Below are 17,454 nucleotides of genomic sequence, written 5' to 3' on the forward strand. Positions count from 1 at the left end.
AGAATTCTCATCGTGGGAGGTTCTGGAAAAAACTTTCCCAGAAATGGAATTAATGAATGTAACCTGTGAGTTCCTGCGGGGTTGGCAGATTTTGGTGCAAATTCCCAAATTTCGGTAGTTTATAATCTGCACACAAATAGTATATTTTAGACACACGGTGCTCCGAGTGTTAATGCAACCAATGAGCTTAGTCCGTCGCCGTGCCTCAGGAGCGCCCCCCAGCAGTTTTTGGGGGTGTTCTCCACCGTCCATTAGACTTCGGGAGATTAGTATTTAAAACCTGATACATTTCTCGGCTAGTTGTTACGCGGCCGGCTACTACATGCTATACTTGGCACTTCATTTATCGGTGGGGTTACTGCTGGGAAAAACAGCCTCAAGTAAACCCCAAAGTTCAAACGGGGTACTTTGGGGAAGACTTGGTCCGCTCTACACCCAGTTGGCCAAGAGAGTTCTTTACATCGTCGCGCATGCCCTGAGCTCATCACGTATGTCTCAACAAGCTTGGGATATTCTGATCATAAATGTATCTTATTCAACGATCTAATGTTTCTTTTTGCTTGGAAAGGAGGGAAACGCATTGGTTTGCCGTTTATTCTGGATAGATTTTCTGGACCTGCTTGAGGCGCCGACCCTTCAGAATTCCAGTATGACGACACGATCTATTTTTACTGAATAAAGTCTAATTTCTATACTTCTAGAATGTTCCACACAACAAATATATCCTAAATGACCCAACGGCTTTATCCGTTACCAACTAAAACCACAGATTATCCGGAAATATTCAAATATTCTGGATTTCTTAAATGAAAATTTCAAATCTCAGAGATTTTTTTTTGTGAAATTGTGGAATTTGGAATTAAACTCCAAATGATGATCCTCGTGCAGAACATCCCTGTACTGATCACAGGCCGGATTTCCCTAGCGTGAATGGATAAAGGTTACTTTGCGGTTGCTTCACATGCTGCTATCAGAAGATACTGCATAGGGGCTCCATTTTTTTCATATCATAGACCCACAAAGGTTCCCCTATGTAAAAAGTGTGCTTGGCATAAATAACGACGTTCTCCATGACAACAATGGATAAGCGAAAAATGCCAACTTCGTAACCTTTCATTGCTTCTGTGTCCGCCGTAAGCATTCATATAAAGCGCATGCTTCCCGCCTCATCCGTATCATCAACCTAAGGCTTGAGTTGGTTTATTTGACTTCTTTATGGCATATGTGCTTCTGATGGCAATAAGGCACTGAAGGGGCAACGTTACCAACAGACAATACCCCTCCCTAGGGCTCAAAATGCAGATGATTCATTGCAAACATGCCACGTCTTCAGAATATTTAAAATATAGTTCAAGCCTGGACCGCAGGGCATCTACTTGAGGTTTGGGGTCACCTGTCCTAAAGATGCTTCTTTGAACGAACACAAATGAAATCTCAGCGACACAAAAAAACATAAAATGTTTTCCTTATTTCTGTAATCCCCCCACACACACACAATTTAACCATTGGTTGGCCTTGTATGTAAAGGTTTGCTGGGGGGTCTTGCTAATATCGACATCTATGGTCATATAATAGAATTTCAGTTCCAGGTCTCAATGACGAACGTCGGGTCATTAAGCAGAAATATTCATGCTTTAACACAGGTGGGTCCAGGTATTCAAATAATCATTCATGAGATTAGCTGAAAAAGCCTTTGAGGAATGGAATCAAAATAAATCCCTACCCCACCTGGAAGGATACGTAGAGCCGCGCATGATCATAGAATTTTACCAATAAATACTTTATTTATTAGAGAAACACAGCACTTAACTATTCACACAGGACCCCCTCCCCCCCCTAGAAATTTGCCGTCCGACATTAACACCAATCTGGCTACAAGCCCACCGCACCAAAGAAAATCTTTGCTATGAAAACCACCTTTAACGATAGCACCAAGAATAAAGCCTATTCCTCCAACCCAGGACCCCGGAAATTCCTAGAATCCGACAATTTATTCCCCAAATCAGCCAGGAGATCTGACGGCGGCTCGATACAAAAATAAAACATTCTACATACGCTCTCTCTATAGATTTCTTTCTCTTTTGCTCGCTATATATTTCTTCATATATTATTTATATATTTATATGTATATTACTTTGTATATTTAATCTTAAATATATTCACGTAAACGGCTACTACAGGCGCCCCTCCTGCCTTCGGAAAAGAAAAAAAAAATAGAATTTCCTCCAAAAAGGAGTTTTAACGATAAACGGAAGTATATACAACAAGTCGGTGCGCGTCGCCCCCAAAGCCAACCGAAGCTCGAATGTAACAAAGTAACGGAGACGCGATGGGAAATATTTGATTTGGGATTCCACGCCGTGCGCCGTGACGTTTTTATGATTATATTCCCGTTTTTTTGTTTAATTTCATGAAGTTTTGATTTATTCCTTTCTATTACTGGAGGAACTGTGGTTTTTTAGACCCTATGAAGAAGGCGAGGCCATGGTTTCTGGAGAAGTGCCCGGTAAGTCGCTCTTAATGAGTAGTTCAATGGGGAGCTTCTGCTCCGTGAGGGATGTCGCGCATGCTGTGCGGTCCCCGGCCATGTTGCATTCTTCCAGCACTGCGGTAAAGTAACTTGCCGCGTTGCCCGGCCACTGGTTATTGTAAAGGGTCTCACTCCATAAATATGACCCTGAAGATTAAGGAGTAAGGCTGGATTTGTCTCCTGCGCGCCCCCTGCTGCTTGGGTATTTTAAGGGGTCCTTAGTTCTCTCGTATGTTCTTACCACCCACCCCATCACACGTTTGCCACGTATGTCTAAAAGCAGCAATACTCTGTGGGGGGTCTCTTGGAAGGAAGCGGGGGCTCTGCGCCTCCTACTGTGTCCAAAGATGGCGCCCCCTGGAGGAGGGATGAGAAACACCTTGAATATCAATCAATATTTGATCCTCATGTATTTGTAACTTAAATGGTTACTTATACAGTTACATAGTTCAGGTTAACCCTTTCCAGTTCCGATATCTATTTCCAATATTGTCCCAAAGAGATAAAAACAGAAGTGGTTTTGATTCTGAAGGCAGCCAGATATTTCCCTGGACCAGCATTGTCTTTGCTAAAGTTACCCATAATACTAACATTTTGAATGCCATTTCTGGCTTTTTCAGCAATTCTAATTAATGACTCAACGTAATTACGTGAAAGGCTGGCTGCTCGTTAAGATTGTGCCGTTAAACTGCACTAATTGGTAACATAGAAACAAATTGTGCCGCGTTAGTGCCGAGGTTGCCATAACAGCCTTTTGTTCCCGGATACGGATCCATTTCACGTGTAAAGTGCTGCCCCCTGCAGGATGTGGGATGTATAACCGAGTAACCGGTTCCTATACGTCCGACTTACAGCAGGGGGCAGCATTTTGCTTGCATTGCTCAGTGACATGTGACATTTATATGTGTCCCGGAAAAAAATACATGATACAGCAACACTAATTAGTGCACTTGTTGTACAAGCAGCTGACTTCATGCATCAAAAAACAGTGCAGTGAATGTGTGAATTACAATTTCGACGAATTAGCCACAAACCATTTGACCAAAATGTCATTTTTGCTGAACAGATTACTTCTAAGTATCTACCAACAAGAGGATTGCATGTTAACTAAGTGGAGCTACATCACTACCAGTATGAAGCTGCTACAACGCCTATGTTCCTCGTCAATATCCCAGTGTGACGCCGCACTCAATACCATCACAGTCAGCCGACGCTTGATATCCACTGTGAATACTCTACTTCTACATGACGACAGCCCGAGTATTGGATAATGAGACCTCTGAACTCAGGTGAACTCGGACTACAAGAGAAAGCCTCTTGAACCATAACTTGATCGATATGTGGATTGTTCTTCTGCCCATCATTCACCTGATGGACTATCATTGCTTCATCCTCCATAGATGTTCTCTCTTACACCATTGCAAATAAGTCCAATAAGTCTTACACGCTCTGGAACCTGCCAGGTGACTGCGGACCTGTTTTTCCTTCCCCGAATGACCAATATTTCTCAGGCAACATTTATCTGATGAGAAAGTCATGATCTGCAGGGCTAATACGTTAATGGTGACTGCCTGGGACCTAATGACAGAGCCCCCCCCCCCCGCTCCATCCTGGTCAAATAACTGCGATTTATCTCAATGTCATTTAACCCGTGATATGGTGCCGTCAAAAACCCAAGTGATTCCGGTGTTATTGGTGGAAGGCGAGTGGAATTGGTTTCGACAAGAGCTTCATCCTCATCGTTATTGCTGGTAGATGAATACACGCCGGGTAATACTATACGGGAAAGTCCGCTTTATGAAGCCAAGCCGTGATGCAGCGTTTGGACGCAGCTCCCGATCGCTCAGCAGATTTTACAAAAAAAGCACCATGAGCCGGGGAGAGATCTGCCCCAACGGAGCGGTCAGCGCAGGAAGAGATTGCTTTATTCCTGAACCACGCAGCACCATAAGCACGGAGAGATACTGAAATCTGTCGCCGTGCATCTCGCCAGCCGCCTCGCTCACGGGTTTCACAAGATTCCAAATAGAATCCTTCTTTACAAAGTAGAACGGTGCAATCTTTAACCCCTTATGTACTTATCAACCCCCCCCCCCATAGACACCAGAAAGAACTGATATCGCCAATAAAGTCCATTACGCGAACTTCTCTGCCTTCCCATCGGCCCCCTCTGTTGGCCTCTAGATCATCAGGAGGCGTTTTTTAATAAAATGTTGTAAAACCCAAAGATCCAAGACCAGCCGACGAGCGCAATGATGTCACAGCCCTTTAACGGTGAGACACTTCACAGCCAAGCTATTGTAGGACTTGGTCCAACAAACACCGTCCAACCGTCTCGTTACACAAAAAGCATCTATTGAGGAAGCAGCGGGCAGACCAAAAAATGACCACTTTACCACCAATAAATGACGCAACGTCTAGATTCACAGACAGCCCTCTAAACCTTGTTATAACCGATGTTTTATATATCAGCATAGGTGGGGGTTAACCTTTAACCCTTTAGTCACTCTGACACTGAGTGGTCCAGCACAGAACCAGTTAATGAAATCCATTGTCTAAAATGCAGAGAGCAACATTACTTCTAGAATGACGGTTTCTACACGTGCCGCGGGTTGTTTTATTTATAACATCGTTATTGACGCTTAATATCCTGACCCGTTCATTCACGTTAACGACATTTCAAATGTCAGTCGGTGCTCCCGTCGATAAATTCCTGCCCCGAGTAATCGGCGAACCGAAGGCAAAATACACCTGAACTTCAAAATCTCTGACATTTCAATCTATAGAAGCGCAATGCCGCTGATCCTATCCAAGTGACCTCAACCTCCGCGTTCATGCCTAAGCAGCTGAAATCATAGATTCTATTATTGCAACCGTTCCACCTCAAAGAGTTAATATTATTATTATTTAAGATAATGCGGGTCGGTGTTATTTATTCACGCCGGGTACAGAGCCTATATTATACTATATAGAATCTAACAAAGGAAATCAGTTCCCATATGGAAGATTTGCCAATTCACAGCTCATCACTCTCAGCCGCTATCGGATCATCGATAAAAAAGAGAAATGTACTTGAAGACATTCTAAAGAGCACCGTTGAAATAAGGTCAATGCATTAAAACATTTTTAGTTGCCAGCCAGCAATATTTTCAATAATGTTATTTTTCCCCCGTGGTAATCCTCAGAGCGGCCACCAGGGGGCAGATCATTCACGTGGTTGAGATCAGAGCAGCAGTAAGAATTCACAGATCGATGTCTCTGGGACTCATGGGGCTTCTCCTCGGGGGTATCGTTGGCACTAAGACAGGGGTAGAGAGTTTAATATAAAGACAGCACACCCCACCTTTCAGGATCTATAGAAAACGAGAGCTAACGTCAGTTTCTAGATTTCAACCCTACCACCATGAGGTTCTGGCGTAAATTACCAGCTGAGATGGGGGTAATAAGGCACTCAGCTGTTTTTTTTAATGCTAGACAGCTCAGTGATATTACCTACGCAGAAAGTGAGCACCATGTTACAAAAAAGCAGAGAGAGACTTCTAAAGGTATATATATATTTATATATATTATATATTATATAGATATATATATAAACACCGCGCTATCCCGGCCTCATCCGTACTTGGAAAGCAAAAAACGCTATTATTAAACTTTCAAATCACAAAAAATTATTGCTTACACACCCTCGATCTATATTACTCCCCCAGCGCTATACATTCACAGCAATAAGGTACTGTACTGCTGAAAAGGATGATTCAATATCGGAAGGGAAAAATATATTCATATTAACAAAAAGAATTGGGGCGAGGGGGTAACAGCCATCAATCACGTGGAGCACGTCTGGAGAAGCCACCAAAAAAAAAGGCATTTATGGATTTACAAGAGATTCGTGACTCTGCTCGCGGGATCCGCTTCTCTTTCATGACGCTATGAAGCCGTCGTAACGGGAAATGAACAGAAATAATGATACAAAGTTTATTAGTGTCCAATACACACTGCCTACCCATGTTAAAAAAAAAGTATTGCCTCCTGGTCAACATGTCAAGGGGTCATGAAAATGGGGGTCATCTCCTTCAACTTCTCCTTCATCTCCTTCCCCATGTAAATAAAATGCAGGGTCATCCATAAGAGATTTACTGTGACGGGGCTCGGGGTCTGAAGTATCAGCATCTTCCTCCAGTTGATGATGGTCAAGTAGGCTGCTGAGATATCCTTCTAAAGGGATGATCATCTGCAAACACTTGCCCATCGCATCTAAAAGGGATGACCTTCTGCAAATACTTGCCCATCGCATCTAAAAGGGATGACCATCTGCAAATACTTGCCCATCGCATCTAGAGAAAAGTGCTGAAAGAGCGATAAAGACTACGCGAGCCGTCAGTGGTGACCTGAATCTCGTGGTTGTTACTGCTAGGGTGTCCGGGGCAATGGGCATCTCTTCAGGGTTTTGGGGGTAAATTGGCTTCAAAACATCACGAAACTTGAGCATCCCTGCTTGAAAACAGGTGACCCAGTAAAGATCATCTTCATGTTCTGAAAATCTATGGTCGAGGTTCAGACAAGCGGTAGAACCACTTTCTGAGCACGATCAGTAAGACACTGCATGGAATCTCCAAGATGGACCTTTAATAAGTTCAAGAGTCTCGGAAGAAGCCCCTCTAGAAAGTTCCTGGCTCCATTACTGATAAACACGCACCCTTAATGTCTTATGATGATGTCATAATTAGGGTGGTGAAAACCTGGAGCGTATCAAATTCATTGAAACTATTTATTACTTTCATTTTTTTAGTACATTGATTCCAAAAAACTACTATTTGTATCTACTTTGTATCTCAGAATATGTCACTGGTGTATTTTTTTTTTTTTTTATTTAGAAGCCAAGTATTTCAGTCGCGGGCCCTAATTTTATCTGATTTGCATTAATTCCTTGGAAACAGGAAAACCCGTGAAGATTAGGAGACTATTGGGGCAACTGAGCTGTCAGGAGACACAACGGATCTTTTAAACCCGCGGGCAGGTAATGGAAATGACTTAGAATGTTGGCGTTAGTTCCCCCTCCGCATTCTATTTATTCTAAGCAGAAAAGATTAAAATAATGTTTCCAGATATGATGCAATATCCTCCAGATTCTAACGTGTGACAACTTACAGGTATTGGATGCATGCGCACTGTGCACACTATAGAGATACAATGTTTCTATAAGGGCCACGCTCTTACGTCTGGTGGAGTTTAGGCTTCGGACGGCGTACATAGAGGTGAGCGGTGAGACACGGGGGTATCTTCAGAGCTCCTACGCTGTGCTCTTGTCATGTTATACATAGTTTGGGACCGTTCTCCGACGCAGATCTCCAGCCCGCAGTAACACTGTACATCGCTCCGAGTTGTGAGGCATGAGTCCATCCTTAGCACACACACAGGGTCGGTGAGGTAGGCAATGAACACACTATTCGCTGCTCACGTGTTTTTGTGTACAGGTCTTTCTCATGGGGAGGGCAAAGGATGGGGGGGTTTAAGCACCAAGAGATAGAAAGGTCCTAGGGTTGGTGGCCTCTCTCCACGGATGGTCACAGAAGGGTGGCATGGCCGCTGAAGTCATCAGGCTCGGTGCTGGTCAGGATGGCGGCCCGATCGTCAGACGGTGCGCGGTGGCAGAGTTCGTCCCTCAGGGCCGAGAGGCGAGATAGGGGGTCTTGTCTTGTTGGCCGTTTCTTCCTACGGATGCAGCGCGTGTCCGTATACGTGGCTGGGGGTGGCTGGTGGACCTGCGAGGTGGATTCATCTGATAAAGACAAGAGAACAAACTGATTTAACCTCAAATATCTGAAACGTTAGACGAATTTCACATTTTTAGCCATATCGATCAATTGCTTATTATTTTCTGATATATTTCTTTACTTGTCTGTGGCTGACTAGCGCTAAGCGTCGCTCTCATGTAGCGGTTACTGCATACAGTGTGTCTGTAAGTAATGTCTGACTCCAAATTTCGATAAAAATACGAAAATTTTGAGGTTTTGATGTCAGTGACGAAAATTTTTTTTTTAATATTATTATACAATTTTTTCTATTTTATTTTTCTAATATTTTCAAAAGGGTATATTACCTAAACAAAACCCAACTCCAATTGCTTATATTATAAATAGAATTATGTTCAATAAATACACTACAAATAAAAAAGCTATAAAAGAACTGCGGAATGCCGTAAATATCTTATATCATCCCAAATTTGTTTTGTGGATTGCTTTCGTGACTGGGTCTGTTATAGAATGAACTTTTAATATTAATATTTCACAGTGGCAACATCCCAAAAAATAGCTTAATTGGGTTTTTTTTTTTTACTTCTTTTGGATCAGTAGAAGGGATGAACTTGATGGACTTTTTTTTAACCTTAATTAATGTTACTATTTATTTATTTAATAAATATATTTTTTTATTATTCGAAATTATTTTTTAATATTATGAAATTAGCCAAAAATAAGAAAATCATCTTATAGGTGGATCCATCACCCTGGTAGTATGGTTACCTCTACCGACGATCAACACTTTATTTGTGGTTTTTATCGGACGTTTTATATATTTAATGTGTGCCTTGCGTGGCAGTCTCATTCACTCACCTGGCCTTAGTTTCTCATCTCTTCTCATTCTTCTTCCTAAGGCCGGCAGGACATATGAGCTTCCACCAGAGGGACAAAACAAATTAATTGGGGAGGAATCGTCATGCAAATCCGGGTTAAGATGCTCTCGGTAGGGTGAAGATTTGGGAAGAGGGCAGATCCATTTTAATGGGGAAAACCCCCCATACTTCAGGGACTGGTGTACCCAATCAGAGGTCTCCGCTCTGCCTGGAAGAAAGGGGGGACCACTGCTTACCAGAGTGCTTCCTGGACTTAGAGCGACCCTTGGTGGATTTTTTGGGCTTGTGAACTCGCTGATCTCTGACAATTTCCAGCCTCTCAGGTACAGCAGCGATCCCAATTCTGCAAAGGACAAGGAAGAGGAATCGGCAAAAGTCACCCAACGCCAAACCCAAATTGGGCTCAAGACACGTGGGTAGGATACGGACCCTTGTTACAAAGTGACCACGTGACTGGTGTTCACTAAAATCAATAAGTGAACAGCAGAGCTTTAGAGGAGTAAATGAAACCCCGTGCCAGCATGCACAGCGCCGTGCACATCGCTGGGTTATCCTCTTGTAAATGTGAAGCCTCCTTAGTGTTTTGGGTATGGGGTGAAATTAAACTCTTATTGTAGGGAGCTACAAGTCCTTTTATGAATTCTAAATTAACCACAGGCCATGGGTTTTGGGGGGTTTTGCACGCATGAACATTTTTTGTAGGAATATTAGACTAGGGTAGATTTTTTTTTACCAAATAATGCAGAATGCAACCCCCCAATTCTGATCATTTGAAAATAATTAATGAGGAGAGGATGAGGAAGTTCCTTACGAGTAACATTTTAGAGGTAACTGGTCCCCTTAACCCACTAAATACCCGTGACCTGTGGGTTATTTCATTCATTCCATGACCTTCCTGACCTTCCGTGAGGAAATTCTGATTCCCATTAAAGTCATTGCACGGAGAGCCCTTCCTCAGGTGCGGAGGGACTTGTTAGTGCACTAAGCGCATTACTCACATATGGCCACTAGGGGCATCTTTATTATTCCTCCCTCCGTTCCCCTGAATACTTTCTATCGACTTTTCTAATTCTATATGTTAGTTACATATTTCTAAGGCAACCAGCTTGGCCTGAACCAAGCCCAAACAGTCTCAGCTTTGACATAGAAACATAGGCCCCATTCGGCCCCCGTCTAGTCGCCCGTTTCTCCTGCTGTAACGACTCAAACCTTAATCAGTCGTTGGTCTCGGCTTAGATTCAGGAGCCGCATGTCTATCCCATGCATGTTTAATCCCCTCACTGTATTACCCTCTACCACTTCTGCTGGGAGGCTGTTCCACTTATCCACCACTAAAGTAAAACGTGCTTCCATTCCATCTCAGTCTCTGACCCTCTAGGTGTTAGATTCTGGTCTCCTGTAACATTTCTCCCCCTTTGAAAATAACTTCCTTCCTGTCCTCCGTTAAATGTCTTTAAGTATTTAACTGTTTTTTACCCCGTTTTTATTCGAGGTGTGTTTATTTTCTTACGAAATGATTCAACTGAATTATCAAATGCCTTTCAGACTAATAGCATATAAACTAAGGCAGTATTTATACAACGTAACAATACAAAGCCACTTGAGTGAGTTCGTTTTTAGATGATATTAACTATTTTTGCGGCACAGATTAAAGAATAAGGTAAAGGGTTTAGTTACCCAATCACACGCGGACACGGAGAAAAATGGAGGACAAGCGGGCCAATCGAGAGCGAGAAAACATTCAGAAGACAGAGACAGACTAGAACATTAATAAATACCCCGGGGATACACACAACGCAGGGGTATCAAATATTACAAGGCAGGATTTGGGGTTCTTTAGATGTTTTTAGATGTTTCTACGATGAGATCTAGCGTCACGTGGGCTTTTGGAGATTTCAGGGGTCTCTTTATTAAGTGTAAAAGTTTCCTGAGATGATTTGAATCCATCTTAAGATGTCTCAAACGCTCATGTGACTCTATATCTCGTTCCATGAATATTCTGTTCTCCTCTTCTCTAGTGAATGAAGCCTCTAGATGGTGGCTCCACCATGTTGGAAATGACTTTAAGCGTTCACATAAACAGAGGTTGGTTGCAGGACTTCCTTCTCAGATACTAGGAATAAACTCATAAACAGCATCCCATGCACGGAGTAAGATAAGAAACATTTATCAGAGGAGACACTCTGGACAACAAGGACAATCTCGATTAAGAGGACAGACGTTCCAAGAAAGGATCGCACGGGTTCTAAGAGAGAGACGAGGAACGGCAGCGTTCAGACTGACACACGGTGAGGAAAGACAGCTAAAGGCTATGAAGGGGGGAAATGTTGCTTAAAAAGTCATAGCAAGTACAGAACCGGCAGGCAGCTGCCCGCAGGAGGGTTTCACCATGACGGGAAGGGAGGAAGACGGAGGAGAGAGGTTGCTACAGTCACAGCATCGGAACAAAGCTTTTTCATGCAAGGAGTTGCAGTGTCTCCTTTAAAGGGGAACCCGGCACTCTATGGGGAGGTCTCTGCCCCAGCCCATGACCGGCCTACGGGAATGTATCCTACACATTAATGCACTATGGCTATGAATGCATCTCCTCGGCCAACGGACGATTCACCCACAGAACATTTTGAGCTAGATACAGAGTATCCGACCCGGTCCCAGCAAATCTGAACTTCTCAAATTCGGTCTTCAAGTTCCCTTCCAAGATTGAAGAATTTTATGGTCCCTGTCCCATGGTCACGAGGACCTAAAGCCACCTCCGCTCACCCCCCAAAGGCCTGGGGTACTTGGAGACCAACATGAGAATTTCAAGAGTGAATCAAAATTCTGCGGGATGAGGAAATAATTTACGAGACAGATGAAAGGGATATACTTTAAAACAGGTCACTTATTAGCCACGTGAGGCTTCAGGATAACTTGGTGGAAATTAACGTAAATCGTGGTCATTGTGAGATCCACAGACGTCTGACGTGTGACTCTTAACCCTTTGAGCCCTACTAAATATTGTTGTGATTGCCACATAATTGGGAGTCACAAAATAACCTTCAATTCCCGGTAAATGTTTTATTACTTTCTCATGGTGATAAAGACTCGAGTTTGATTAGTTTGGGTAGTATTTAGATATTTGGCAGAATGATTTAAGAATTCTGGAGAACCTGCCTGGAGGTTCATCGGCTTCTGGATAAACTGGTTTTCTGGAATGTCAAAGGTCTAACTTTGAACACTAAGACGCAGGCACTCTAAATTCCTATACGCTCAATACAATGAATTTAATATACAATAAATCTATACCAGCTGTAGGGTCTATAATCTAACAACCCAAGCATTTCTTCTCCTTGGGATGAGGTCCGTATGTATGTACTTTTAACTCTATGGTACCCTATAATATTTTATTAATCATACTGAGTTACCAGGGTGCTTTGGGGGATGTGTCTCATCTCCTTGCAGGACAGGGATGGATTCAGCAGTCAAGGGGTTAATTCCATGCACAGTCAGACGCCGTGGTCTCGTCCATATGCCGATCTTTTGGGCTAAAATTGTGACCCAGGGGTAGGAGAAACCATGGGTTTTCCCCCACTGCAATGTATAAGAAGATAAGCCATACGGGATGGAGAGATTAATGGCGTGCTCTGTTCCCCTTTAAAGCAGGTCCTGGGATTAATTAACAGAGGGATAATTAGTGCCAGTGTTTTGCCAGCCTTCCAGGCGCAGAAACCCACCCACCCGACCCCTCTTCCCCCTTCGTACATGGATCACCCTTACCTATTGGATGGAGGAGTTCATGACGTCAACACTGCTCAGATAGCTGAGATCAATCAGAAACAGACACAATTACCATGGGCAGAGCGGTGGAGATTGAGCTGATCTGGCACTAACATGCCAACTGCTGGTTATACCATCTGTGAACCTGTGCGAGTGGCCCTCAGCCTGACGTAAGTGAGGGCCTCGCCCTTACTGGAGGGAATGTGAGTCTCAAACATATTTTATGGACATCATAAGCAGGGTAGAACCTTGAATAATCCTACAAGAACACTGGTAAGCCGTAAGGTACGGTGATAATCTAACTTGAAGAACCTCAATACAGATTCAATGGAAGAAGGATGTTACGCAACCTCAACATCCGGGGAGACCTGAGAAGGTGACCCTTCCGCCGTTTCCCTTCTTCTCCTTAAATCTTAGTCTTAATAAATAAATCTGCTCTGTTATGGGAGTTTAGTCATGAAACTTGACTTGACTATTCAACATTCCAAGGTTCTGATGGTCCTTCTTCAGTCCTGGGTCTACACAGGTCTCGATACATCCGAGTGTGATCAAACAGAGAAATTTGGTGATCAAAACCATTTCATATTTAATTTGTAAACATTATTGCCACTTTACGGGGTATAAAAGTGGGAGGAATATGGAAATGGAGAAGAAATATGCGCTTAACGGAAATGGAAGCATGGGTGATGGGAGAAGCAAAAGCCTCTATGATAAAGCAGGAAAAGGTCACACGGGCCACGACCAATGGGAAATGAGTTCCATTTCAGTTTTTTTTTCTGATTTTTTTTTCTGATTGGCTACACTGTTTTATTTAGGCTTCTGTTTCCTGTTTGGAGGGAGCTGATTTCTTAACACCAAGAACCTGAAGTTCTTTTATTAGGTCGGCTCTTTGAAAAATTAATAAATTAAACTCGTTGATTGTTGATGTAATTAAAAGGAGTCAATGTGGAAAGCACAAAAATATTTATTACCGATGACACGGCGCATTTTCACAATTCCCAAATCAGTGCGTTTATTTCACTTTATTTTGACAACAATAGTTTTCTCTTCTTTAGAGGACCTTTAAAAGAAAATGCAGCGGCGCCCGGCTGAAATGCCACGATATTTCCATTAAATTGGAATTAAAAAATGACGTATACAAAATTTGACAGAAATTGGCACTAAGGATAAGTAAACGGAGGAGCCTACGTTGGCACATTACTGATTCAACCAACTTTTACTAGTATTACTTGTGAATAGTGAAACATTGTCCAGAAATTATTCTTTAATCATCGCTAATTTCGCCACCTTTATATTTTTATCGGGAAAGCTAAAATCTGGGCTGTAGTCATGTGACACAAGGACAGGGCAAGTCGCAGGAGTACTTATTAAGCAACATATCTGTCAATGAAAAGTAATGATTGTTCTCTGTGACATCATGAGCTCACGATCACTAAGTGGCCATATAGCATGGAACGAAACATTATCGCATGGTTAAATATATACGAGAGCGAGAGATGCATTCCTATAATACTCAGTAAAGTGGCAAGAACGTAGAACGTGTACCTGCACACCGGGTACCGGCAGGACCACAAGTATAAAACACAGAGATAATCTCAAACGTTGTGTCCTTTCAGTTGTGTTTCCCGGCGCGTCTCGTCCCTAATTCTCCCGGAAGCTCGTATTTACCCCGTTACTTCACCCGTGTTTGTAAATAATTTATTGCTTCCCCTTAAAGAATGAAAACAGGGAAATCATTGAAATGGGAGATAGGCAGAGTCGCCTTTATTCACCCAGCTCTGCCGCTCAGCCGCCCTGAGGCTACCGTTTTTGTTATTCCGCCAACTAATTTGCGAAAAAACTGCATTTACTGAACCACCTCCTCGGTGACAATATGGGGGTCACGTTAAATTTCTTGTTAATAACGACCCGCGTTCCCTTTTTTCAAAGCAGGGATCCCCTCTTTTTCTACGGCCGCCGTCGTCGTCACACTCACCCTGCAGTGCACAGCACCGCCGTCTCCGCGTGCACTCGTTCCTCTCCTCCCCGTCTCCGTCCCTCAGCGTGTGGGGAGGAATCAGGCGGGGTGGCTCGGTAGCTGGGGCTTCCTCCGTGGCTGCTTTTTCCTGGGGATCCGGAAGATGGAGGTGATTTGTGTGAAAAACCCGGAGGCTGGAGGGCGATGCCGGAACAGTCTGTCGGCGGGGGCAGCAGAGCAGGGCGTGGCCTGGCTCTGGCGCTCAGCTCAGGAGAACCATGTCTTGAGCTTAGAGGGCTTTGGGTGAGTGGGGACAGGCGAGAGGGCTGAAGCACCACCTGATGCAAGCTGGGCTCCAACCTGCGGTGCTGCCGGGGGCTCATCTGCGGACGCGTCCGGCTTTCAAACCAACGGGCATCCATACCGAAAGGCCCTGGGTCGGGGAGGTCTGGGTAGGGAAGCACCGGAATTCCCATCCCTTGACTGGTGTGCCGGAGCTGGCTCTGAGCAGCCAGTTGCATAGCTGCATCCTGCCAAGAACTCGGGTGGGGAGGCGGTGGACCCCGACTAGGGAGCCTCCCTGCCCAGCCTGAGTGGGGCTCCAGGGGTATAATGGCAGCATAAGACGGAACCTGCAGGGAGTTGGGTGGAGGCCGTCCACGAGGAAACGGCGCCGGAGGAGGTGGAGGAAGCGGACGCCTAATCTCCGCGGTCTCATACCGGTGCTGTACAAACATGGAGGGAGACGAGGGAGCTTCTAAACCACCAAAGGGGAAGTCAGGCCCTCCCCACTGTTCCGGGGAGCGCCCCCCAGTGGGTGTATGTGTGAGGGGAAGGGTACTGCTGGAACTGTTCTCCCCATTTTCCTCAGGGATGGGTGGGAAAGATCCCTCTGGAAGTAATGGTGGGGAGGACATCACAGAGCTGAGCGGGCTAACTTCAGGCATGTAGAAAGGTGGAGGAGGATCCGAGTCCCGAGGACTGCTGCTAAGATAGCTGTACAAATGGGCATGGTGGTAGCCGCCAGGTCTAGATTGGCCAGAAGGCTGCTGTCTTCCTTCACCCGGCGGATGCTGGAAACGAGGACTGTACGCCGGAGGCTGAAGCGGGGAATCCTGACTGGATGAAAGAGGAGTGAGCTGGGACTTCAGACCAGATGGCTCATCGTTCTCCTCATCGGACTGCCGAAACTCGGGGTACATATCTGTCTCCTCGGCGAAGGGGAACCCTTGAATCCTGCGGCTCCTGAGCGTGGGTTCCTGCTCAGGACCTCCGGTTACAAAACGGCCATCTGGGCCCCTGCTGATCAGCTCAATGGGTGTAGTGACCTCCGCCTCGGCCTGGCTGACGCTGTATTTCTTGCTTGTCATCGCACGCTTCGTTTTCTTGTACAACGACAACTCTTTTTCCCGCCCAGGACTCAAAGGACGCTTGGAAGGAGGCCCTTGATCTTCCGATGACTCCGATGGTGCACGGAGGGTCCGCACGCTCTCAGGACTCACCTTGCCAGAAGACAACCTACGCAAATGACAAAAATGACTATAAACTCTGAGTAAAACCCAAACACTCACTAAGGACGTCGTTCTAGTAGTTAAAACGCAATAGGAGGTCTAGAGTGTTCTCAACACAAGGAACTTCAGGAAATACAAATTTTGCTACAAAGCTTCTCTCTATGCTGAGTGATTTATTTATTTTTACGCAGGAATGCATTTTACTTTAGTGAGACCGGCTGCGATCCAAGACGGAGCCTTCAAAGAAAGCCTGATGGGCCTAAGCATTGCTAGAATACATCGACCGGCCCCTCCGGACGGTACTTACGGAGACTCCATGCTTTTCCTGCAATGTGTAATGGAGAGAGGTGGATCTGTAGAAAAAGGTAAAACACAGCCCATGAAAACAGATTATTATTACCTATTATTTATCAACCGCCAACAAGGTACCCAGCGCTGTACAATTCCCCAAAAGAAACATAAAATCTACAAAAAGCACAAAAAAACGCATTTCTCTCAGGGCGTCTTCCATGCTTTCTAGAATCCATGCACCAAATAATGTAAAACCCTGAAAAAAAATACAGTTTTTGTTTCTAAAGCGGCCCCCAGCCGCGCTCACCTTTCTTCCGTTTCAGTTTGCGCTTGCGCTGCCTGTTCACCACGCACGCTGCTAACGTACTGAACAGGACGGCGGCCGCAAGAAAGCAAATAGTGGCTACGATCCCAGCGAGCACCGGCCGGGCGAAGCCCTCGTCGCTCAGGTCTGGAGACGGGAAGACATCTGAAATCATAATATTAGTTAGAAATTAATAAAAAAAAAGGAATCATCCAAAATTAACAGCAAAAAAATGAAGGTATTTAATTATTTTAATATTATTTATTATATTATATATTATTATTGTTATTATTATTATTATTTCGTAGTATTTAGTCTTCTGTGGTTGTTTGTAATTATGTTGCAGATATTATGTCATGGAAGCTGACATCAGTGGCAGCCCGTGGCAGAGCCAGCATTTTCTGATCGATTTTGTGTCCTGCCGTATTTACAAAGACTATCAGAGCCTTAACGACAGGGCAGACATAACGTGGG

At 44.3% G+C, this 17,454-nt stretch overlaps 1 protein-coding gene across 1 annotated transcript in view; it reads right to left on the minus strand.

Moving 5' to 3' along the window:
• Positions 1-7,451: 7,451 nt before the first annotated feature.
• The window catches only part of IGSF9B (immunoglobulin superfamily member 9B), a 35,577-nt gene continuing 25,574 nt past the window's right edge, over positions 7,452-17,454 (minus strand). Inside the window, exons 16-20 of the mRNA XM_053452466.1 lie at positions 16,984-17,145; positions 16,693-16,738; positions 14,893-16,392; positions 9,398-9,504; positions 7,452-8,309 (exon numbers count right to left, since the gene is read on the minus strand). Of these exons, the coding sequence (XP_053308441.1) occupies positions 8,095-8,309; positions 9,398-9,504; positions 14,893-16,392; positions 16,693-16,738; positions 16,984-17,145 (2,030 nt within the window). The 3' untranslated portion in view covers positions 7,452-8,094. The remainder of the gene's footprint in view (positions 8,310-9,397; positions 9,505-14,892; positions 16,393-16,692; positions 16,739-16,983; positions 17,146-17,454) is intronic.

Source organism: Spea bombifrons, chromosome 12, assembly GCF_027358695.1.
Source record: "Spea bombifrons isolate aSpeBom1 chromosome 12, aSpeBom1.2.pri, whole genome shotgun sequence".
Classification (NCBI taxonomy): domain Eukaryota; kingdom Metazoa; phylum Chordata; class Amphibia; order Anura; family Pelobatidae; genus Spea; species Spea bombifrons.